This window comes from Dendrobates tinctorius, unplaced genomic scaffold (genome assembly GCF_039654945.1).
Source record: "Dendrobates tinctorius isolate UK_male_01 unplaced genomic scaffold, ASM3965494v1 ptg000070l, whole genome shotgun sequence".
NCBI classification, from domain to species: domain Eukaryota; kingdom Metazoa; phylum Chordata; class Amphibia; order Anura; family Dendrobatidae; genus Dendrobates; species Dendrobates tinctorius.
This window is the reverse complement of record NW_027361738.1, coordinates 72,086,213-72,111,712: the sequence shown is the minus strand read 5'-3', so window position 1 is coordinate 72,111,712 and position 25,500 is coordinate 72,086,213. Positions and strand designations below refer to the sequence as shown.

At 48.6% G+C, this 25,500-nt stretch overlaps 2 protein-coding genes across 4 annotated transcripts in view; one reads left to right on the top strand and one right to left on the bottom strand.

The window, feature by feature from the left end:
* HACD1 (3-hydroxyacyl-CoA dehydratase 1) overlaps positions 1 to 5,085 on the bottom strand; it is a 67,670-nt gene extending 62,585 nt beyond the window's left edge. Inside the window, exon 1 of the mRNA XM_073581873.1 lies at positions 4,946 to 5,085. Within this exon, the coding sequence (XP_073437974.1) occupies positions 4,946 to 4,962 (17 nt within the window). The 5' untranslated portion in view covers positions 4,963 to 5,085. The remainder of the gene's footprint in view (positions 1 to 4,945) is intronic.
* Positions 3,914 to 25,500, top strand: part of STAM (signal transducing adaptor molecule) — a 53,122-nt gene continuing 31,535 nt past the window's right edge. Inside the window, exon 1 of one of the 3 annotated variants that reach the window (XM_073581870.1) lies at positions 3,914 to 4,075. Coding sequence is in view for 2 of the 3 variants with exons in the window: in XM_073581871.1 (XP_073437972.1) it covers positions 23,524 to 23,563 (40 nt within the window). In the remaining variant the exon portion in view is untranslated. Of the gene's footprint in view, positions 4,076 to 23,360; positions 23,564 to 25,500 lie in introns of those variants that run through there. The other 2 variants (XM_073581871.1, XM_073581869.1) reach the window with 2 other exon arrangements.

The window sequence follows — 25,500 nt, the reverse complement described above, 5'->3', positions numbered from 1 at the left end:
TGAGGTTTACAAAATCCTCAGAGACAAAAACATTGAAAGAGTCTATTTCTGTGAGGCCAGTGGTGTCAAACTTGATTCCTGATTGTGATACAAAATCAGGAATCAGTGACTCATAATCTTTGTGAGGTGAGGTCCATAAGGGATCAGTAATGGGTACTGGTTCATTTTCTGTCCTGGGGCGTCTGCATGGTGGTTCAGTATCAATTGAGGAAGAGAACGAGGAGGAGGAAGAATAAAGGAAGGTCTCTCTATCAGGGTGAGTACACACATGGCGGATTCCACTGCGGATTTTTCCACTGCGGATTTTTCCACGCGGATTTGCAGGTAAAACCGCAGGTAAAGTGACCTGTGGTTTTCCTGCAGATTTGCCAGCGGTTTTCCTCTGCGGTTTGACACCTGGACAATGGAATAGGTGTCAAACCGCTGCGGAATCCGCACAAAGAATTGACATGCTGCGGATTTAAAACCGCAGCAAATCTGCGAGGAAATATCCGCAGCATGTGCACTGCGGTTTTCAAAACCAATTAATTAACATTATACTGTGCATTGCTTGTGGTTCTGCTGCAGATTCCGCAGCGTGTGCACATACCCTTAGTGTTGGTGGCAAGGAAGGTGTATGCCTCCTCCGATGAATACCGTGATTGGGATCGAACGGGATTTTTTTTATGTATGTTTGTGTGAGTACCAAATTTTATTCTAATGTTTGTGTGTTTGGTGTAAACTTTTTTTTATTTAGAAGAGAAAAAAATATAAGAAAAAGAAAAAAATAAAATTAAAAGAATACATAAATTTGGTAACAAAAAATAAACTTACTAAACAGACGTTAGTTAAAAAAAAATTAATCAGAGATCGCAGCTCTCTGAAGCTAAACCTAACTAAATTCAATAAAAAAATAATGTAGTAGTTGAAGATTACTGCAGTATATTTTTACTGCCCCTAATCTAGTCCTATCAACTCACCCATTTTTTTTTCATTCTTTTTTTCACACCAAAAAAAAGCAACAACTGGAGGCCGATCAGTGATCTGTCGCTGATTAGTGCTTGATAGCTGTAGGACGCATGGATATGATTCTTTTTATCCGTTCTGACACTAACCCTGACTAAATTCGCCAAAAAAATACTGTGGTAGAAGCAGATTACTACAGTATATTTTTACAGTTCCTAATTTAGTCCTATCAACTAATCTAAATTATTTTTTAAAATTCTTTTTTCACACAAAAAAAACAAAAAACAAAACAATCAGAGGCCGGTCAGTGATGTACGTTACCGACCAGAGCTCGACGGTTGTAGGACGCACGCATGGATGTGGTGTGAAAAAGGGATAGAAAAAAATAGACAGGCGGCAGGAGGTTGGGGAAGGGGTTAGGGAGAAGGAGGGAAGAGGAGGAGAGGGGGAAAAGGAGGATCATGGGCAGCACGGTGGCTCAGTGGTTAGAATTCCACCAAGGACAACATCTGCAAGGAGTTTGTATGTTCTCCCTGTGTTTGTGTGGGTTTCCTCCCACAATCCAAAGACATACTGATAGGGAATTTAAATTGTGAGCCCCATTGGGGACAGTGATGATAATGTGTGCAAACTGTAAAGCGCTGCGGAATATGTTAGCGCTATATAAAAATAAAGATTACACAGGTCAACGAAAAAAATTTTTTTTTCTGGTGTCCAAAATATTTTAATGAATTTGGGGTATTTTTGGGGTGCTGATTCTGAATATGTCATCAGTTTTGCCAGATTGGCTCAAGTTTTTGAGATTTTTGGTATCTTATTTATAGCACTTGTTGGTAAATGCGACGCATCATCTCATTAATTTCTTTGGATTAGTACTTGAACTGAGCAGTTCTCAATATAGTTTTGTGTTAATTAGTGTTCTAAAAGTTTGTTCATAGCTTGATTTTTGCACTAACTTTATGTTGTTGTCTGTTTTCCAGTGAAAAGCATGAACTCATCATGAAGAAGTTGTCTTAACGATCCAGACTCATTCTGTTACATTTGTGGTGAATATACACTGCCAAAACATAGAAGAAACATAACACACTTCGTAAAAAAAGTGTATTTTGCCTATTTTGGGGTTATGCTTGGGGACCAAGACAAGTTTTGGGCACCACACATAGTGTGCAAAGCATGTATCGAATTATTACGAAAATGGAGCAAAGGACAAAGAAAAAGCTTCAAATTTGGTGTTCCAATGGTGTGGAGAGAGCCAAAAAATCATCATGATGACTGTTATTTCTGTGCAGTGCAAGTGCAAGGATTCAATAAGCATAAGAAACGAAAATGGGAGTAACATGGAATCTGCAAGAAGGCCTGTCCCTCATTGTGAAGATGTGCCTGTACCTGTGTTTACCATAAATAACAGTCATCATGATGATTTTTTGGCTCTCTCCACACCATTGGAACACCAAATTTGAAGCTTTTTCTTTGTCCTTTGCTCCATTTTCGTAATAATTCGATACATGCTTTGCACACTATGTGTGGTGCCCAAAACTTGTCTTGGTCCCCAAGCATAACCCCAAAATAGGCAAAATACACTTTTTTTACGAAGTGTGTTATGTTTCTTCTATGTTTTGGCAGTGTATATTCACCACAAATGTAACAGAATGAGTCTGGATCGTTAAGACAACTTCTTCTTGATGAGTTCATGCTTTTCACTGGAAAACAGACAACAACATAAAGTTAGTGCAAAAATCAAGCTATGAACAAACTTTTAGAACACTAATTAACACAAAACTATATTGAGAACTGCTCAGTTCAAGTACTAATCCAAAGAAATTAATGAGATGATGCGTCGCATTTACCAACAAGTGCTATAAATAAGATACCAAAAATCTCAAAAACTTGAGCCAATCTGGCAAAACTGATGACATATTCAGAATCAGCACCCCAAAAATACCCTAAATTCGATGAAATATCTTTGGCACCAAAAATGCTGTTGACCAGTGTTATTATTAGTGGTTCCTGTAAGGGATGGGGACTACATTAGGCAGCCAGTTCTTGAAGTGGATATTGTGGAAGCTGTAGTGGACAACCCCTTTAAGAATACGAGGCAACTCTTTTAAGAGCAATCAGAAGCTGAGCGACTGTACTGTAAGATATTAGGCCAGGCCCAGAGCTTGTGTGTGATTTATATATAGTGTTACTTACAATGTTCTAGGTGTCTTAGAGGATGTGACCGGAGTTCTCCAGCACCAATCTGTGGATCTATCACTACTGAAGTCTTCCCTATGCTGTCCTCTAGTGGCTCATGATGTTAGTGCATGAACGTAACGGTCAGCGCAGGCTTGAGCCTAGAAAGTACTGGCATATAACACTGAAGATCCGCATAGGACTCATGTCCCAATCCGTGGGCCGAACATTGACTCCGCAGCACATGTATTCTCTTGAAAGAACTCCGAATTTTAGCTTCTGTTGACACAAATAAATGATTTTATAAAACTACTGCACCTACAAAAGTAAGTGACCCCACGATAGAATGCAAGGAATCTTATCACTTCTTAAGATTGGACAGCGTAAATCGGTTGACGGATTCCCTTTAAAGACTCAGCCAGTTTTTGCCTAATAGGCTATGTACACCTTTGCATCATTTTTTTAAATATATTAATTTGCTTCCTAAATGCAAAGTTAGGGAAACTTTCTAAATAACCTTCATTAAAATATTCAACCACTTTGCTGCTGCAGGATAAGTCCTTTACTTAATGGAGTGATTTACAAAAATGTTGCAAGTCCGTCAGAGCTCTTGCTACTGATCGCTCTCTATGTTCTCCCTCTCCCTAGTCTTAGTGTTACAGAGATCAGTGTATACAGATCTCTACAGTCTGAAGGCAGAAAAAAAGCTTCTAAAGTCTTAGGGAGGGCAGAGAAAACAGGCTGCCGATAAGGAGGAAAGGACATGAAGAGATAATTAGTGCAGGAGAGAAGCTGTGCTGGTATAAGAGCTAATGACAGCAGCACCCTGGATACACACTGACTTCACATCCAGCCTGTATTACAGGGAGAGACACTCCCACAAGAGAGTAATGTGAAACTTGGATCAGGCTGCAAACTGTACACGGGGAGCCTGAAAATAAAGTAGACAATGAAGGTAAGAGAGTGAAACCTAATGCAAACTTATTAACCTTTCTTCCATTGGTCATCATGATTGCAGTAATAAAAATGTTTGAGAAGAGCAGGCGTGTGCTTTTGGAGCACATTGCTATTTTTGTAACATCATGTAGCAATTTTTTTAATACAAAAATTCTCTGAATGCTTTTGGAATTTTATGAAGCGGGAAGCTGGATTTTCTTGCTTTGCTTATCCTACAATAAAAATGTTTACAGTTCTAAAATTAGTAAAAAATAGAATATCATAGATCAAAATAAGCTAATTCATCTTTTTAAATAAAAAAAAATAGTAAAAAATAAAAACACCAGCTCTTCCCCTACAAAGAAGGTTCTAATTGATAAAACAAAGCCGCAGCAGCTAAAGGCACAATCTGCATCTCTGACTTAGGCCGGGTTCACACTTGCGAGAAACCCGTACGAGTCTCGCTTCTCAATGCCCGGCACTGCCGCCGGCACACGGGGCCGGAATGTTGAGACACGAGACTCATGCGATTTTCTCGCAAGTGTGACCCCGGCCTTAATGGGATAAGAACTACATCTACTCATTAAACCTCCCTTGCCTGGGGACATTATACACAGAGAGGAGCTGAGCACGCGCTCCTGGACATCTATTGTGAACTATTGATCATCACCTACAACCATTGAATGCAAGAACTTTACTGAATAGAAATACATCACATCTTCAAATTGGAGCAGGATCGTTTTTTCCACACATCTCCAGGTCACTTAATTCATTTTTCTATTTCATTAATGATGACTCTAATTCTTTGAAGGGAACCTGTCAGCAGGATTGTGCTCAGTAACCTACAGACAGTGTCAGGTCAGCGCCATCATACTGTTTACAATGATACCTGGTGATGAAATCCATCTTGTGCTTCTTTTTTAATCTTTATTTTCAGTTTTTAGTTAATGATATGCTCGTGCCCCGGGGTGGTCTGTGGGGGGGGTCTTCATGTGGTGCTCTGATTAGGTATTCACCAGTATGGCTTCTGACAGGTCACTGATCCCTCACTGACCTGCCCTCTAATTTACATATTGAATATTCTAATGTGTGTATTTGAAAAAAAAGTGACCACCAAAATGGCGGCGCCTACACACTATCAAGTATCAGTTAGTGCCTATTATATTTTCTTGTTTAATAAAAAAAAAAAAATCACTTCATTAAAATTGCGACGCCGGCTGCGCCTGCACAGTAGCATCTAATGTGTTCCGGTAGATGCTACTGAGCAAGCGCCTCCGCTGGCTTCTTGTTGCTGCAGCAAAAACAATTTTAACTACAACAAAATGGTGCCGAAGGCGGCGCATGTGCAGTGGCATCTATCGCGTTCCAATAGAAGCAGCTGCGCAAGTGCCGGCGCCGACGTCTTGTGGCTGGAGCAATTTTTTTCTTTACTACAGCAAAATGGCGCCGAAGGTGGCGCATGCACAGTATCATCATCGGCAATCAATTTCATCAATCTGCGCATGCGCTGCCACCGTCATCAGAGGACCTGCGCGCGGTAGGGCGAACTCAGAAATCCCCACTGTAGATAATAACTCCCCGCAGTAAAATAGTTATCAATGATAGAATAATGTATTGAACCCCACTGTGCCCCCCATGTATTAAAGTATATAATCAATACTGTATGGCTGCATAATGAGATAGTAATAGGGTGGGATAGTATAGGTATATACATGGAGTTATTTATTGTAGGATACATCATACATATAAGCTGATAAAAAAAAAGTCCGGTATCTGCTGTACATGTAAACTTGTAGCATTGCCTCGTGATCTACAGACGGAGACCGGAGGATGAAACGGAGGTCTTTCCTCTTCAGCAATGAGTTCTGTTCTTGTCTTGGACGACAGGTCCAACGCCATAAAGAGAAGCCTTCACAACGGAATGTCACATTGGGACTATGGTGTAACGCGGCACAATGTGCTGGCCGGACCCCAATAGTCTTCACTCCTAGTACACCAACAGCTCAATGTCACATTGATTTGGTTGTGGAACCATTGCTTACGCCATTTTTGCAGTGTCCCATCAACGCAATAACACAAGGGCGCATGTTGCTCATGCTACTGTGAGCAGCACGTCTAGCTCTCCTGTGATTTCCATCATCCCACAACTTTTCCTTCTTGGTGTAATGTTAATGTCATGCAGAGAGAGGTTGTTGTGTTAACACTGTGCCACTGTATCAGTTTTTCTTTGTGCTTTTGAGGATTTTTTTCTGCAGTGACGTATTCAGCCATATTTGTCATGTGCAAATCAGAGTGACTGACATTTACTCCGGTGATCAAAAGAAAGCGTGTGACGGGAGCACATGATGTCTGTGACTCAGCCGCAGAACAATGCACGCTCATTACAGCCCGGCCTCAGCTGCTCCTTCACAAGCTGCTCGCCTTTCTACGGTGTCATCTGCAACCTCGGATGAGTCAAATCTGAAAAGGCTATTTCCAACACTGAAAGGTATCACCTGTCCTAAAACTTCGAAGCCCCATCCATCCTGAGAGCTGGACTCTGAAAGGCCCCTTTGGCATGTGCACTAATCCTCCATTCATTGGCTGCAATGTTACACCACCACCCTCTATATGTCCCCTAAATGGAATAACTCAAAATGTTAAAAGATATTAAAAAAAATGTAAAAATTAAAATGCATCCTCCAAATTAAAAAAAAAAAAAAACAAAAACACAAAAGTTTAGATTTTTCGGTAGTGCAAATAGCAAGTTCTTAACAAAATACAAAAGTAACATATTTGGTAACTGATAACATATACAGATACTTATCTGGTACGAGGAAAGCCAGGATGTAAAAATAAATCAAAAAGACGGAATAAATAAAATGAAAAAGGAGCTGAAAATGATATCAATAAAAACTACAGCTCAACCTGCAAATATCAACCCCAGAAAAATGGAAAGTGAGTTGCAGAGAAAGGCAAACTTTTTTTCTCAAGTTTTTATTTTATAATTATTAGCTGGTAAAACAAGTAGAAAGTTTTATACCTTTTTTTTTTTTTTTTTATCAGCGTCACCACAACCAGCCTGACTCACAGAACAAAGCGCCGCTCGTCCACACTTCAAAGGGAACGCTGTAATTATACTAAACCTAAAAATCAGCAGAATTGTTGGGCCTTTCCTAATTTCATTGCAACTTAAATTGTTTTTTTTGTTTTTTTTACTGTATTTTATATGGTAATAAAAAAAAAAAGTTCTGGCTCTTAGAAAAAAAAAATGTCCCAGGAGAGGTGGGGGGACATATACACGTCCCAGGAGAGGTGGAGGGGCTATATACACATCCGGGGAGAAGAGGAGATGATATACAGTATACATGTCCCAGGAGGGGTGGAGGAGATATGTATGGGTCACCCTCCCAGGGCTGTGGAATACTTGGTACCGGGCCGGCAACTCAGAGGGGAAGGTGTCACAGCAACGGTGACCCGGTCCGTGGCCCTGGGCGCCCAATGTAAAAAGGGAATTGAATGGTGGAATGTAGTTGATTAAATGAATAGTTTGTGACACCACCTGTGGTGTTCGGCAATAGAGATGTAAGCCGACGCTGCAGACAGATCCTCTGGGACAGATGGTATGGTGCAGCAATGATGTTATAGCCCTCCACAGGCAGGGCTGTAGTCCCGGGGCAGAGTAGGAGAAGTGACACGTAGATGGTGTAGTGTCTGGCGCAAGGGATGTGGCAGTGCTGGGCAGGTTCTCGCAGGAATGAGTGGAGGACACCAGGGCATGTAGTTCCAAAGCTTTACTCACAGTCTGTTGTACAAACAGGTGCCTGCCTCCGTGCCGTGTCCTCCGGGTCAGGGACTCAGTCAACCTCCAGGCCAGATGGAATACTTCTTTCCAGCACTCCGCCAACATGTGCCTTTCTGAACGTCTCCTCTTATAGCGCCTTTAAATGAAGTACTCCTAGTACTGAGTTACACTGGAGTTCCTCCTGTCCGATGTTCCTATGAACTCTACTTGTACGGCAGACAGCTGTAGCCTGCTTCGGGGACTCCTTGCTACTAAGTCCCGGCTCACTATCCAGTTGCTGTTGTGCCCCCAAGTCTTGTGTGGGAATAAAGTGGTCACTAGTTCTATTCCTCCGGTGTCTGCTGCGGGACCATTAGTATCCATATAACCTCGGGGACCGGGCACCCGGCCTTGCGCTTACAACTTCTAGGAAGGGTTCTCTTCTAACCCACGTCCTCTGTTCTCTTTTACTCCTTACGTTCCGTACTAATCTTCCTCTCTATGGAGAGTCAGGCTTTCAGTCTATGTTGCTCTCCCTCTCTTCCTTTCCCGTGCCAGCAGACCCAGGTCACTGGGATCTGCTGCAGCACTTCCATCCATCTATCCCTCTCTTCGGGGATCTTCCCTCCAACTCTCTAACCAACTGACCTCTTTACTCTAAACTCTTCCCGCTCTTTGTAATGTAAACTAACTCCACCCACCTCCCAGCACGTTTCGTGTTCCAAGCAGGGAGCCACCAATGGGTGCTTTGCTATACTCCAAGCAGGGAGCCGCCGAAGGTGCTTTGCTACACTACTTTGTGGTGTGAGGTGCAGGTGTTGGAGTGTGGTCAGGTGTCTCCACCTTACCTGGATGGTGGGGCACCACACCTCAGGAGGAGGTGCAGTACCTCTGTGGCGACTGAGCCTCAGGGGCGCCACATACCCCCCGTTAAACACAGCACATCCACGGGCTGAAAGGAATCAATGTTGACAATACAGGAACATACAAATTTTTATATTGCATAATAAACATGTTTTATGCTAAACTTCCCAATGTGGGAGGCACTGTTTCTTGAACGTTACAAACAATTTAACTGTCTTTCTATATTTAAAGTTATGCTACCTAATTTTTACATGCTATAGAAGCAAATTCACTATCAGCTTGGGTAACACATTTTCTAACATCACATTTCTTTCCTTTGTTATCTGTCATACTTTCTACTTTCTTAATGAGTGACAACCGTCAGCACCTGGTTCGTCAACTACATACTTTTATTCAATTCTCACATCTTTATTCACGTATTGTAAAACATTCTCTATATCTTTCTCAATCGAACCCTATAAAATCTGTCATTAATACTGTTACTACACATTATCACTTTTCTTGTTCAAAAATACTAAGCATTATTCATAAGTGCAAATAGTAGACATTGGCCCGGCCATCAAGTCTGGATATGTCCTTATAACGAGGTAGTCCTTGTTCCAAGGGAAAGGTTCCTTTGTAAAACCAAGAGAAAGCACCTAAAGAGGTGCAAACTATTTACAATTACAGTTCTGGATCACTCAGCGTCCATGATCTCCACAGTTCAAGTAATAGAAGAACGCTGCCAATGAAACTAGGCAACAACAGGATCAACAAATAAACATCATAATCAAAAATAGAAAAAAAATAGAAAAGCTGAAAACTTGCTAATACCCTCCTGGGCAACAAAAGTTAGTTTAAATCAAGGGTATGGCTAGTGATCCCCTCCTGGGTTTCTGAAAGCTGGTTTCTTGGGCTTCTTCCAGGGGAGATGCTCTGGGTGTCCTCCAGATACGATTGCAGTGGTTGAAGATGCTGCCTGAGGTACAGCAGGGGTGGTGACTTCAACAGTTGCTGGTGGCGTCTCGGCTCTGGTGTGGGTTTGGTGGCAGCGGTGGTGGTTGTGACTGCCCAAATAGATATCAGAGGCGGCAGTGGAACGGATAGCGGCTCCAGGTCCACGGGGGCCTCCATTGGGACCTGCGCGGCCGCGTCAGGTCCAGGCGGGAGCTCCTCTTCCCCCTGCTTCAGCTCCCAGGGTCTCAGACAACTCCTCCGGTGGTGACGGCAGAGAGGGGACTATAGATGCTGCCGATGGTACGGCAGCAGCCGCAGGCTCCACAGGGTCTGCCTGGAGAGGACCCGGTATAGCGACTGCGGGTACCTGTGACTGGGGTACCGCAGGTGTAGGCCCCTCCGGGGCATGCTGCCAGTTCATCCTCCATAATGCCTCCTGCCTCAGATGGTGTGTTAGCCGGGTAATCTCCTCCTCCAGCTGTCGGTGGGTCATCTCGGAAGTGGGGTCGGAGCCTTCAGCCATTGCGCCGAGGAGATTCAGCTCGACCTCCTCGCGCTCCGCATGCCTCCTCCCTTCTCCTTCCAATATGGCATTCTGGCGTTCTTCTTCCTGCCTCTGCTCTCTTCCCGCCACTGGCTCTCGCCCCTCCTTCTGAGGGCGTCGTCGTCTTCCTACTCCTCCATACCAAGCCAGTATACGAACCCCTCGGGGGGGGTAGGCCATGTTGCTGTCGCATAGAAGTTCAGACAGGGGAGGCCCAGGACAGTCCGCGCTCTTTTCTTAGGACCACCCATATTGTCACGCCCTTCTTCACCGCACCAGCGGCCATTTCTAGCATTCATTTCACAGTCTATTAAATTGGGTCTTCTGCACATTTCAAAGATTTAAGTCTTAGGCACACAGAACCCGATGGCATCAGGTCTCATCCTGTGCGTGACGCCAAGTTGGGTCACCCTCCCAGGGCTGTGGAATACTTGGTACCGGGCCGGCAACTCAGAGGGGAAGGTGTCACAGCAGCGGTGACCCGGTCCTGGCCCTGGGCGCCAAATGTAAAAAGGGGAATTGAATGGTGGAATGTAGTTGATTAAATGAATAGTTTGTGACGCCACCTGTGGTGTTCGGCAATAGAGATGTAAGCCGACGCTGCAAACAGATCCTCTGGGACTGATGGTGTGGTGCAGCAATGATATTATAGCCCTCCACAGGCAGGGCTGTAGTCCCGGAGCAGAGTAGGAGAAGTGACACGTAGATGGTGTAGTGTCTGGCACAAGGGATGTGGCAGTGCTGGGCAGGTTCTCGCAGGAATGAGTGGAGGACACCAGGGCATGTAGTTCCAAAGCTTTACTCACAGTCTGTTGTACAAACAGGTGCCTGCCTCCATGCTGTGTCCTCCGGGTCAGGGACTCGGTCAACCTCCAGGCCAGATGGAATACTCCTTTCCAGCACTCCACCAACATATGCCTTTCTGAGCGTCTCCTCTTATAGCGCCTTTAAATGAAGTACTCCTAGTACTGAGTTACACTGGAGTTCCTCCTGTCCGATGTTCCTATGAACTCTACTTGTACGGCAGACAGCTGTAGCCTGCTTCGGTGACTCCTTGCTACTAAGTCCCAGCTCGCTATCCAGTTGCTGTTGTGCCCCCAAGTCTTGTGTGGGAATAAAGTGGTCACTACTTCTATTCCTCCAGTGTCTGCTGCAGGACCATTAGTATCCATATAATCTCGAGGACCAGGCACCGGCCTTGCGCTTAGAACTTCTAGGAAGGGTTCTCTTCTAACCCACGTCCTCTGTTCTCTTTTACTCCTCACGTTCCGTACTAATCTTCCTCTCTATGGAGAGTCAGGCTTTCAGTCTATGTTGCTCTCCCTCTCTTCCTTTCCCGTGCCAGCAGACCCAGGTCACTGGGATCTGCTGCAGCACTTCCATCCATCTATCCCTCTCTCCGGGAATCTTCTTCCCTCCAAATCTCTAACCAACTGAACTATTTACTCTAAACTCTTCCCGCTCTTTGTAATGTAAACTAACTCCACCCACCTCCCAGCACGTTTCGTGTTCCAAGCAGGGAGCCACCAAGGGGTGCTTTGCTATACTCCAAGCAGGGAGCTGCCGTAGGTGCTTTGCTACACTACTTTGTGGTGTGGGGTGCAGGTGTTGGAGTGTGGTCAGGTGTCTCCACCTTACCTGGATGGTGGGGCACCACACCTCAGGAGGAGGTGCAGTACCTCTGTGGCGACTGAGCCTCAGGCGCGCAACATGTACATGTCCCAGGAGGGGTGGAGGAGATATGTACATGTCCCAGGAGGGGTGGAGGAGATATGTACATGTCCCAGGAGGGGTGGAGGAGATATGTACATGTCCCAGGAGGGGTGGAGGAGATATGTACATGTCCCAGGAGGGGTGGAGGAGATATATACACGTCACGGGAGAGGTGGAGGGATATATACATGTCCCAGGAGAGGTAGAGGAGATATGTACACGTCCCGGGAGAGGTGGAGGAGATATGTACACGTCCCAGGAGAGGTGGAGGAGATATTTACACGTCCCGGGAGAGGTGGAGGAGATATGTACATGTCCCAGGAGAGGTGGAGGAGAGATGTACATGTCCCAGGAGAGGTGGAGGAGAGATATACACGTCCCAGGAGAGGTGGAGGTGATATGTACACGTTCCAGGAGAGGAAGAGGAGATATGTACACGTCCCAGGAGAGGTGGAGGGGATATATACACGTCCCGGGAGAGGTGGAGGGGATATATACACGTCCCGGGAGAGGTGGAGGGGATATATACACGTCCCAGGAGTAGAGTTGAGCGACTTTTGGGTTTTTTAGGGTCGCGTTTCGTTTCGTGAAACCCGACTTTTCCAAAAGTCGGGTCGAGCAAGATCGTCCGATTATAGGGAAAAGTCGGGTTCGTCCCGAAACACGAAACTCAATGGGGAATAAAAGTCGGCAGTGAGAGGAGGACAGGAAACACACCAACAGTGCCCATTTGAATGCCAAAAGCATCAATTCTTCTTACTTAAGCTTGTCAACCTTAATTAACTTCATAATACAAGTTACGCACTGAAAAATGGGGGTTATTTGGCTAAAGTTGTGGGGGGGAGGGCTGGCTGCAGGTTTTCATGTGCCCTGGGCGAAAGAGCGCCCCTTTAACACATACCACAACTCATCATGCTCCGATACGGCAGAGAAATAGCGGTATAGTACTATGAAAAATACCTCACTTTTTACATCTCATGACGAGGCCCATCTATTTCACCATACAGAATCATTGGTCCCATATAATGTTTGAAACAGTATATGATGAGCTCCACATAATGCTACAGTATATGTTGGTCCCCATGGATGAAGCTCCACTGTCTTATGGGCCCAAATAATGCTCCAAACATAATGGGCCCCATTTCTAATGCTCTAGTGTATAATGGGCCCTGTAAATGCTGCTCCAGTGTCTGATGTCCACCTTTGGAATGTTCCAGTGTATGGTGGGCGCCATCTATCATTCTCCAGAGTATAGTGCTCCCCAAAAATTGCTGTCCCAACATTGAAAACAATCAAATAAGTCTCCTCGCTAGGGAATCCCTGTACTTGTCTGGATTCCTCGTCGTCCCCATCTTCCATCTCACTGCACAGTATTTCAACTTTGCAAGTGCTGTGATCCTGAGCAAGCAGGGGGGGCCCACTCGTTGGCGACGGCACTGGCACAGGGCCCCTGATAGTACGGTGGTGTCTGATGGCGGGTGGGCCGAACCTGCACTTTCATCTGCAGCTTCCTCTTTGTCACCGTGTAAGATGGAACTGTATATGGGAAGGGTAACCTGAGTTTCATCAGGGTCAGATTCAGGTCGTGTAGCGTGCGAGGGGAATGTAGTGGTCTGGGTCAATGTACCAGCAGATTCATCGAGCAGTGGCTGGGCATCAGTGCACTTGTGTCGCCCCCAGGAGTACGGTCGCCACAGTGGCATTACCTTCTTCCTAGGGAGTGTGATGTCATGCTTGGGAGCAACGAACGATCTCTCTAGCAGGTTAACTGATTGGGCGGCGTTATTCCCACGAGTCATGACCCTCCAAACAGCGTTCATGAAGGCAAAGTGTTTGTTTTACGTGGGCAGTATGGTTGCAAAGCTGAACCTTAAAGGAATGTCCAGAAGGGTACCACCAGGAGTGGAGCCTACAGTTAAATTAGACTCCACCTGGGAAACCTCAACCATGCCAGCTACAGAACAGATGCACACATTGCAAGCTTAATTCCGTTAACGAACGAGACTCCGTCATGCCCCGCGGTCCGAGTCCGGCTTACTAGAGTGACACGTGAGGCTCTGGCACATGAGATTGGCCAATAACTGGTGTGTCATGCCCTACATGTCCGTGGCTGCATGTGCGCTACACTGAAAAGGCCAGCGTTTGTCGCTTACAGGTGCAGATAACCCGCTGAACAACGTTAGTGATGGGGATCACTGACTACAATTATTACCCGCGAACAATGATTTCCCAGTAAGTGCAGGTCAACCGCAGTTCTGGAATTAGGCCTAACCGTCATTCCTGAAAAAATGAAAAACTTACGTGTGCAAAACCACAGGTGCTGTAGCTTGCTTAACAGCTCGCCAGCCGTTCTCACGCCCAGTATGGATTACACGTGATTGCACATAGGTGAGAAAGGGTACCGTATCCCCAGATAACATGTATGGATAGCGTACACATTCAAAATATATGTCTATACATCAGGAGGCAGGCTCAGACGGTGTTAGGCCCAGTATGGATTGCACGTGATTGCACAAAGGTTAGAAAGGGTACCGTATCCCCGGATAACATGTATGGATAGCGTACACATTCAAAATATGTCTATACATCAGGAGGCAGGCTCAGACGGTGTTAGGCCCAGTATGGATTGCACGTGATTGCACAAAGGTTAGAAAGGGTACCGTATCCCCAGATAACATGTATGGATAGCGTACACATTCAAAATATATGTCTATACATCAGGAGGCAGGCTCAGACGGTGTCAGGCACAGTATGGATTTGATGGCCCAGACTACACAGCGGAGGAGCAGGGAGAGGTAAAGATTGCAAATGCTGGGGCCCTGCCCAAGCAAGGGGGGCCCACTCGTGGGTGTCGGTACTGGCACTGGGCCCCTCATAGTACGGCGGTGTGTCTGACGGCGGGTGTGCACCACCACCGTCAGAGACACTTGATTGCACTATGAGGGACCCTGTGCCAGTGCCCGCGCCCAAGAGTCGGCCTACCCACCTGTCCAGGGCAACGGCACTCGCACGGCGTCGTGCGCTAGGTGGTGACCCCGGCCATGGGGGGGGGGGAGGCAGCACAGTTAGGGAGTTTTAGAAAGTGGCATATGTTGATGTTGGACATTCAGCTGATGCAAAAGGTGAAATAGGTCAAGTCCCAGGAAGAGGTGGACCAAAGCAAGCCATTTTTCTGTCACCCTATGTGTCATCAGGGGAAGGTGGGACAAAATTCTTGGAAACCCATGCGTGGTTCATTTTAATGAAGGTTAGATCATCCACATTTTGGGTTGACAGACGGGTCCTTTTTTCTGTTGATCCAGCTGCACTGAAGACTCTTTCCGATAGCACACTTCCAGCTGGGCAAGCGAGCTCCTGTAAGGCATATTGTGCCAATTCAGACCAGGTGTCCAGTTTAGCGGCCCAATAGTCAAAGGGGAATGACCTGTGTGGGAGAACATCGATATGGGAGGAAAAGTAGTTTGTAACCATAGTTGACAACTGCTGTCTCCTGTCACTTTCCATCGATGCAGTATTACCAGTTGTGTGAGCGGTACTTGAAAAATGAGTCCACAACATTGTCATGAAACCCCTGTCTCCAACGCCACTACTGCTGTGTGCACCACGAACACCTCTGCCAAGCTGCCCCCGGCCCGTACGGCTCGTGTGAGAACCATCACCGCTGCTGTGTGCTGGGAATGCCTCAAGCAACCGATTTACCAGAGTTGCTTGTTTATTAGCCAATATTAGGTCAAGGTTCTCCTGTGGCATGATGTTTTGTAATTTGCCTTTATAGCGTGGATCCAGGATGCTGGCCAACCAGTAGTCGTCATCGTTCATCATTTTGGCAATGCGTGGGTCCCTTTTTAGGATCTGCAAGGCATAATCTGACATGTGGGCCAATGTTCCCGGTGTCAATGATGCACTGCGAGTGCTAGTTGGAGGAGCACTTTCTGGCAAATCCACATCCCTCCAGTCACGCACAAACCCTGTACCAGACCTTGCCACGCCAACATTTTCACTTGCCCCACGAGATGCATGCTCCTCCCCTAAGTAATCATCCTCCTCCTCCTCTTCTTCCTCCACCTCGTCCAGGAGAGGTCCCTGAGCAGACAATGGCTGAATGTCATCAAGGATTCCCTCCTCCTCTTCCTCCTCATCAACATTGGCTGCAGACGCCTGCTCCTTAAGGTGCGTCAAAGATTGCATGAGCAGACGCATAAGTGGGATGCTCATGCTTAGGATGGCGTCGTCTGCGCTTACCAGCCGTGTGCATTCCTCAAAACACTGAAGGACTTTACAGAGGTCTTTCAGCTTCGACCACTGCACACCTGTCAACTCCATGTCTGCTCTCAAAGTGCCTGGCCGTGTATCCTCCCACAAATGCATTATGGCCTGCCTCTGCTCGCACAGCCGCTCCACCATGTGCAGGGTGGAGTTCCACCTTGTTGCAATGTCGATAATGAGGCGGTGGTTGGGAAGGTGGAGCAATCGCTGCAGCTTCTGCATACGAACGGAGTGTACAGGCGACCGGCGGATGTGCGCGCACAGTCTTCGCACCTTCTGGAGCAGGGCTGTTAACTCCGGATAATTTTTGAGGAAGCACTGCACCACCAGGTTCAAGGTGTGAGCCAAGCAAGGTATGTGGCTGAGTTTTGAAAGGGCTATGGCTGCCACAAAATTACGGCCGTTATCACTAACTACCTTGCCTGCCTCAAGATGTACACTGCCCAGCCATGACTCAGTTTGTCGCTTCAAGTACTCGGCCAGCACCTCGGCGGTGTGTCTGTCGCCCAAACACATCATCTGCAACACAGCCTGCTGACGCTTTCCACTAGCTGCTCGATAGGGGGACACATCGTGTGCAACAGTGGCAGCTGCAGATGGAGTGCTCGTACGACTGCGCTCTGTGGACGAGCTTTCGCTTCTGGAGGAGGAGGAGGAGGAGGAGGAGGAGGAGGAGGAGGGTCGAACGCCTACAGCCAACTGTTTCCTATACCGTGGGCTAGGCAGCACTGTCCCACCACCGCTGTCCCCTGTGGACCCTGCATCCACCACATTAACCCAGTGCGCAGTGATGGACACGTAACGGCCCTGGCCATGCCGACTGGACCATGCATCAGTTGTGAGGTGCACCTTTCCGCTCACTGACTGCTTGAGTGCATGGACAATGCGGTCTTTCACATGATGGTGGAGGGCTGGGATGGCTTTGCGAGAGAAGAAGTGGCGACTGGGTAGGTCATAGCGTGGTACTGCATAGGCCATGAGTTCGCGGAAAGCTGTGCTTTCCACCAACCGAAAGGGCATCATCTCAAACGAGATTAGTTTGGCAATGTGGGCGTTCAAACCCAGTGTACGCGGATGAGAGACTGAGTACTTTCTTGACCTACTCATAGTGTCTGGGAGGGTGAGCTGGACTTGAGAGCTGCATATGGTGGAAGTAGCGGTGGACAGGGCGGACTGAGAGAGGGTTGATGATGGTGATGGAGTTGGTGTTCTTTCTGATGGCCTAGAATCAGTCTTTCGTTGATATAACAGTGGGATTCCCTGACTGCTGTGGCCTTGCAACGACACCTCAACATTTGCTGCTGTGCTAACCGGTGGGCTTACAGTGGGGGAAACAATGTAGCGTTGCTGACTACCTTCGTTGTGATCAGTTGCACATGTGGCACTTGAGGTTTGGTGTTGTGTCCACGCTTGCAAGTGCATGCTGGTTAAATGTCTAAGCATGCAACTGGTATTCAAATTTTTCAGATTTTTCCCTCGGCTAAAGGTCTTTGTGCACTTCTTACAGATAACCTTGGCCTGATCATGAGGATTTTGGTCAAAAAAGTGCCACACTGCACTCTTCCTACTTTGGCAGACATTTTGCGGCCTAGCACGCTGTGATCTTTTGACCCTCTGGACAAGCTGTCCAGCAACTCTTTTGATGTTTGGAACCTGTCTTTGGAGTGCTCCGGGCCTGCCAGATAACAGCTGTTGCGATGTCGATGTCTGCTGTGGATGCTCCTCATCTGAGCTATTGGAAGCAGCACCCTCTTCCCCCAATGGATGCCAATCTGGGTCAACAACTGGGTCATCCATCACCTCCTCTTCTATGTCATGTGCACCTTCCTCTGTGTCACCGTGTATGGTGGTATAGTGTGCGGGAAGGGGCACCTGAGTCTCATCAGGGTCAGAATCTGGCTCTGTACACTGCGAGGACAATGTAGTGCTCTGAGTGAATGTACCAGCAGAATCATCCATCAGCGGCTGTGCATCAGTGCACTCCATGTCAGATTCATCTTGGCCTGGGTAATTCACCATTTGACTTGATAATCCAGGCATGGTATGTGAAAACAGCTCCATGGAGTAATCAGTAGTATGGCCTGCGTCATCCTTCAATCTTGGTTGGGGTGAAGGACACAAGGAAAGGTGTGGTTCATGAACATGAGCCTCCAATGACGACTCAGTGCTTTTACTTTTTACAACTGAAGAAGAGGAGGCGATAGAGCTGGAGGCTGAGTCAGCAATGTAAGACAAAACTTTTTCCTGATGCTCTGGCTTTAAAAGCGGTTTGCCAACTCCTAGAAAACTAAGCGTTCGAGGCCTTATGTAGCCAGACGATGACGCAGGCTCAACACCTCCTGCATTCGGTCCTATTTTGCTCTTGCCACTACCATCAGATCCACCACCAACACCATCATTACCAGCTGCCAACCCCCGCCCAATTCCACGGCCTCTTCCACCAGCCTTCCTCATTTTTGGTAGAAATGTAGACAAAATCCAACAAACTATATAGTAATGTAAAACAAGGTACAAGGTGTCTATAGGACAGGGGAGATTTTGAATTTCTGCAGACACTTGTGGACACTGGACACTTTTGGATTGTGTGAGGCCCAATGAATATCTGAGCGCTATGTGACAGGCTCGATGGCACAGCTGTGACCAAAGTGACTAGAGGATAAGGGAGATTTTGAATTTCTGCAGACACTTGTGGACACTGGACACTTTTGGATTGTGTGAGGCCCACTGATATCTGAGCGCTATGTCACAGGCTCGATGGCACAGCTGTGACAAAAGTGACTAGAGGATAAGGGAGATTGGATTGCTTTTAAAAAAGAAGTTTGCAGAGCAGTGGGTAAACAGCAATGCCATCCTGTCAGGAAGCCTTAAAAGGCAGCCCAACAACCAACACCACTGATACACCACAATATAGCCTCCCCTTGCACTGCACACATAGTGACTGGTGTGTTGTGCAGGCCAAATCGCTAGCAGCAGAAGCAGTTTTTTTTTCTTCTCAGCAGGACAAAAAAAAAAATTGGGATTGCTTTTAAAAAAGCAGTTTGCGGAGCAGTGGGTAAACAGCAATGCAGGAATGTCAGGAAGCCTTAGAAGGCAGCCCAACAACCAACACCACTGATACACCACTATATAGCCTTCCCTTGCACTACACACACAGTGACTGGTGTGTTGTGCAGGCCAAATCGCTAGCAGCAGAAGCAGTTTTTTTGTCTTCTTCCCTGCCTAACGCTCTCCCTACAGAATCAGCAGCAACCTCTCCCTATACTGAGATCGGCAGAAGATGGCGGTCGGCGTGCACGCCCTTTTATACCCCCTGTGACGCCCACCAAAGCAAGCCAATCACTTGCATGCCCTTCTGAAAGATGGTGGTGACCCGTGCCTATGTCATCACGTTGCCCACAGTGTCTGTGGATCCTGATTGGCTGAAAGAGCGCAAAACAAACTTTTGAAACGCGACTTTGGCGCGTAAGTCGCCGACCTCGTGGCCGACCTCATCCTAGGGTCGGGTTTCATTTCATGAAACCCGACTTTGCCAAAAGTCGGCGACTTTTGAAATTTTTCGACCCGTTTCGCTCAACTCTACCCAGGAGAGATGGAGGAGATATATACACGTCCCAGGAGAGGTGGAGGTGACATGTACACGTTCCGGGAGAGGTGGAGGGGATATATACACGTCCCTGGAGAGGTAGAAGGGATATATACACGTCCCGGGAGAGGTGGAGGGGATATATAGACGTCCCGGGAGAGGTGGAGAGGATATGTACACGTCCCGGGAGAAGTGGAGGGAATATGTACACGTCCCGGGAGAGATGGAGGGGATATATACACGTCCCAGGAGAGGTGGAGGAGATATGTACACGTCCTGGGAGAGGTGGAGGGAATATGTACACGTCCCGGGAGAGGTGGAGGGAATATATATGTGGCGCCCCTGCGGGTCCTGTCGCCACAGAGGTACTGCATCTCATCCAGAGGTGTGGTATCTCATGACCAGGTAAGATGGGGGCACCTCACCACACTCCTAACACTGCACTCAATGCACACACACTAGCTAGTCAGGGCACCTGGGCGTACCCTACGGGAGGATGGCCTCATCCCAGACTGGCTAGGAAAGGGTGTGGGGAGCTAGTGGGGATGGTAGGAAAAGGGGAGGAGCTTAGAAAGTGGAGTGATGTAGAGCAGCCAAAGGGAACAGCGAGTGGGCGGAGCTTGGAGAAAGAGTGGGAGATTTGATAGGAGTTGAGGAGAGTTCCCTCAGGGGAAGAGCAGGTGTAAGGATGCGCTTGGAGCAACTCCTGTCAGGAGGAGCTGCCGGATAGATTGGCTGGGAGGGAAAGCTCCCGGGAGGAAAGAAAGTAATCAGCGTGGGACTCTAGAAATTCCTATCAGGTGGAAGAAGAAATCAGGTGGCAGAAGGGTCTCAGCCCCTAGCCTAGCGAAGTAAACAACGAACTTAACATGCAAGCTGACAGTTGTGGTTGCTGTATGGGCCACAGCGAATCCCACAGGTATCTTCCCAGAAAGGCAGCCATATAGGATCAAGGAACCGCCTGAGTGACGAATTCTGACAGGACCTGCGGCAGCTAGCCTGGGACACTGACTGTGAAGGTGCTGGAAAGGGAGGAAAGAGAGGAAACCAGTACAGTGAGACAGCCTAGGAAGGCACATACTGAAAGGGAGTGTTGGAGCGGTGTACTCATCTACCTGGGAGTTTACTGGACCCCTGACCAGGAGGACTCAGCACTGAAGCGGGCATCTGTACTGCAGACAGACTGTGAGTAAAGCCCATTGAACTACATGCGATTGTGTCCTCCTTTTTATTCCTGCGCCACTCCTTTACTCCATACCACATCTACCAACTCTTCCAACAACTTAATCTATTCTGCCCTGGGACTACAGCCCTACCTGTGGAGGGCTACAACATCATAGCTGCGCCCAACATCCATCCCAGAGAAGCGACACTGAAGCGCTGGTCACCTCTGACCAGATTACCACAGGTGGTGTCACGTATTCAACCATAAACTTTATTCCCATCTCCTTAAATACCACGTAAATAATTGCCTTTGACCGCCTGGGGCCACGGATCGGGTCCCAGCCGCCGTGACACCGTCCCCCATTGAAGTCGACGGGCCCGACTCCGAGTACCCCGGGGCGCGTCATATACACGTCCCGGGAGGGGATATATACACATCCCGGGAGAGGATACATACACGTCCCGGGAGGGGTGGAGGAGACATATACACATCCCGGGAGAGGTGGAGGGCATATATACACGTCCCGGGAGAGATGGAGGCGATATATACATGTCCCGGGAGAGGCGGAGGGGATATGTACATGTCCCGGGAGAGGCGGAGGGGATATATACACGTCCCGGGAGAGGCAGAGGGGATATATACACATCCCGGGAGAGGTGAAGGCGATATACAGTACAGACCAAAAGTTTGGACACACCTCATTCAAAGAGTTTTCTTTATTTTCATGGCTATGAAAATTGTAGTTTCAATCTGAAGGCATCAAAACTATGAATTAACACATGTGGAATCATAATTAACAAAAAAGTGTGAAACAACTGAAAATATGTCTTATATTCTAGGTTCTTCAAAGTAGCCACCTTTTGCTTTGATTACTGCTTTGCACACTCTTGGCATTCTCTTGATGAGTTTCAAGAGGTAGTCACCTGAAATGGTCTTCCAACAGTCTTGAAGGAGTTCCCAGAGATGCTTAGCACTTGTTGGCCCTTTTGCCTTCACTCTGCGGTCCAGCTCACCCCAAACGATCTCGATTGGGTTCAGGTCTGGTGACTGTGGAGGCCAGGTTGTCTTGCGTAACACCCCATCACTCTCCTTCTTGGTCAAATGGCCCTTACACAGCCTGGAGGTGTGTTTGAGGCCATTGTCCTGTTGAAAAATAAATGATGGTCCAACTACATGCAAACCGGATGGAATAGCATGCCGCTGCAAGATGCTGTGGTAGCCATGCTGGTTCAGTATGCCTTCAATTTTGAACAAATCCCGAACAGTGTCACCAACAAAGTACCCCCACACCATCTCACCACCTCCTCCTCCATGATTCACGGTGGGAACCAGGCATGTAGAGTCCATCCGTTCACCTTTTCTGCGTCGCATAAAGACATGGTGGTTGGAACCAAAGATCTCAAATTTGGACTCCTCATACCAAAGCACAGATTTCCACTGGTCTAATGTCCATTACTTGTGTTCTTCAGCCCAAACAAGTCTCTTCTGCTTGTTGCCTGTCCTTAGCAGTGGTTTCCTAGCAGCTATTTTACCATGAAGGCCTGCTGCACAAAGTCTCCTCTTAACAGTTGTTGTAGAGATGTGTCTGCTGCTAGAACTCTGTGTGGCATTGACCTGGTCTCTAATCTGAGCTGCTGTTAATCTGCAATTTCTGAGGCTGGTGACTCCGATGAACTTATCCTCCGCAGCAGAGGTGATTCTTGGTCTTCCTTTCCTGGGGCGGTCCTCATGTGAGCCAGTTTCTTTGTAGCGCTTGATGGTTTTTGCCACTGCACTTGGAGACACTTTCAAAGTTTTCCCAATTTTTCAGACTGACTGACCTTCATTTCTTAAAGTAATGATGGCCACTCGTTTTTCTTAGCTGCTTTTTCCTTCAATAATACAAATTCTAACAGTCTATTCAGTAGGACTATCAGCTGTGTATCCACCAGACTTCTGCACAACACAACTGATGGCCCCAACCCCATTTATAAGGCAAAAAATCCCACTTATTAAACCTGACAGGGCACACCTGTGAAGTGAAAACCATTTCCGGTGACTACCTCTTGAAGCTCATCAAGAGAATGCCAAGAGTGTGCAAAGCAGTAATCAAAGCAAAAGGTGGCTACTTTGAAGAACCTAGAATATAAGACATATTTTCAGTTGTTTCACACTTTTTTGTTAATTATATAATTCCACATGTGTTAATTCATAGTTTTGATGCCTCCAGAGTGAATCTACAATTTTCATAGTCATGGAAATAAAGAAAACTCCTTGAATGAGAAGGTGTGTCCAAACTTTTGGTCTGTACTGTATACGTGTCCGGGGAGAGGCGGAGGTGATATATACACGTCCCGGGAGAGGACAGGTTTGCGCGCACAGGACACAGCACAAAACACTCCCAGCTCTGCTGTGCAGTCAGTGTGAACTACCCAAAAAGCCGCGCATGCGCATTTTGTCCGGCGCCTGGCTCCTCCTAATCATGTGACTCATCACATGACAGTGACGTCACCACAGGTCCTTCAGCTCTTCGGGACTCAGCATCTCTCGTTGTGTGGCCTCTCCTGATGCAGCGCTAGAGGAGGACGGAGCCACAGCAGGAGCCGCCGGAGACCGCGTGTAGTGTGGAAGCTGCTGCTCCCGGGGCGGCCGCCATGCCTCTCTTCACATCCAACCCCTTCGATCCTGATGTAGGTAAGATAACAACATCCTGCCGCCCAGCCATTGTGTGACTCCAGCCTCAGCTTCTTCTCTCCCCTCCCCCAGAGGAACATCAGGCTCTGGCCCCTCCCCCTCGCTTTCTCCCTTTGCCTCCATTATAGTCCCCTCCCCCATAGGAGAAATTCAGCCCTCCCCTCGAGGAGCTCCATCCCCCCTCCCCCTAGAAGGACTGCCCGCTACAGGAGCTCTGGCTATTCCCCCCACAAGGGGAGCGTCACGCTGTCTGTCTTGTGCCCAGGGGAGCATGACCCTGCCTGTCCCTCCTCTTTCTCCCTCAGGGGAGCTCCGGCCCGTCCATCTGTCCCTCCTCTTTCTCCCTCAGGGGAGCTCCGGCCCGTCCATCTGTCCCTCCTCTTTCTCCCTCAGGGGAGCTCCGGCCCGTCCATGTGTCCCTCCTCTTTCTCCCTCAGGGGAGCTCCGGCCCGTCCATCTGTCCCTCCTCTTTCTCCCTCAGGGGAGCTCCGCCCCGTCCATCTGTCCCTCCTCTTTCTCCCTTAGGAGAGCTCCTGCCCGTCCATCTGTCCCTCCTCTTTCTCCCTTAGGAGAGCTCCGGCCCGTCCATGTGTCCCTCCTCTTTCTCCCTCAGGGGCGCTCCGGCCCGTCCATGTGTCCCTCCTCTTTCTCCCTCAGGGGCGCTCCGGCCCGTCCATGTGTCCCTCCTCTTTCTCCCTCAGGGGAGCTCCGGCCCGTCCATCTGTCCCTCCTCTTTCTCCCTCAGGGGAGCTCCGGCCCGTCCATCTGTCCCTCCTCTTTCTCCCTCAGGGGAGCTCCGGCCCGTCCATCTGTCCCTCCTCTTTCTCCCTCAGGGGAGCTCCGGCCCGTCCATCTGTCCCTCCTCTTTCTCCCTCAGGGGAGCTCCGGCCCGTCCATCTGTCCCTCCTCTTTCTCCCTCAGGGGAGCTCCGGCCCGTCCATCTGTCCCTCCTCTTTCTCCCTCAGGGGAGCTCCGGCCCGTCCATCTGTCCCTCCTCTTTCTCCCTCAGGGGAGCTCCGGCCCGTCCATCTGTCCCTCCTCTTTCTCCCTCAGGGGAGCTCCGGCCCGTCCATCTGTCCCTCCTCTTTCTCCCTCAGGGGAGCTCCGGCCCGTCCATCTGTCCCTCCTCTTTCTCCCTCAGGGGAGCTCCGGCCCGTCCATCTGTCCCTCCTCTTTCTCCCTCAGGGGAGCTCCGGCCCGTCCATCTGTCCCTCCTCTTTCTCCCTCAGGGGAGCTCCGGCCCGTCCATCTGTCCCTCCTCTTTCTCCCTCAGGGGAGCTCCGGCCCGTCCATCTGTCCCTCCTCTTTCTCCCTCAGGGGAGCTCCGGCCCGTCCATCTGTCCCTCCTCTTTCTCCCTCAGGGGAGCTCCGGCCCGTCCATCTGTCCTTCCTCTTTCTCCCTCAGGGGAGCTCCGGCCCGTCCATCTGTCCCTCCTCTTTCTCCCTTAGGAGAGCTCCGGCCCGTCCATCTGTCCCTCCTCTTTCTCCCTTAGGAGAGCTCCGGCCCGTCCATGTGTCCCTCCTCTTTCTCCCTTAGGAGAGCTCCGGCCCGTCCATCTGTCCCTCCTCTTTCTCCCTTAGGAGAGCTCCGGCCCGTCCATGTGTCCCTCCTCTTTCTCCCTCAGGGGCGCTCCGGCCCGTCCATCTGTCCCTCCTCTTTCTCCCTCAGGGGAGCTCCGCCCCGTCCATCTGTCCCTCCTCTTTCTCCCTTAGGAGAGCTCCTGCCCGTCCATCTGTCCCTCCTCTTTCTCCCTTAGGAGAGCTCCGGCCCGTCCATGTGTCCCTCCTCTTTCTCCCTCAGGGGCGCTCCGGCCCGTCCATGTGTCCCTCCTCTTTCTCCCTCAGGGGAGCTCCGGCCCGTCCATGTGTCCCTCCTCTTTCTCCCTCAGGGGAGCTCCGGCCCGTCCATCTGTCCCTCCTCTTTCTCCCTCAGGGGA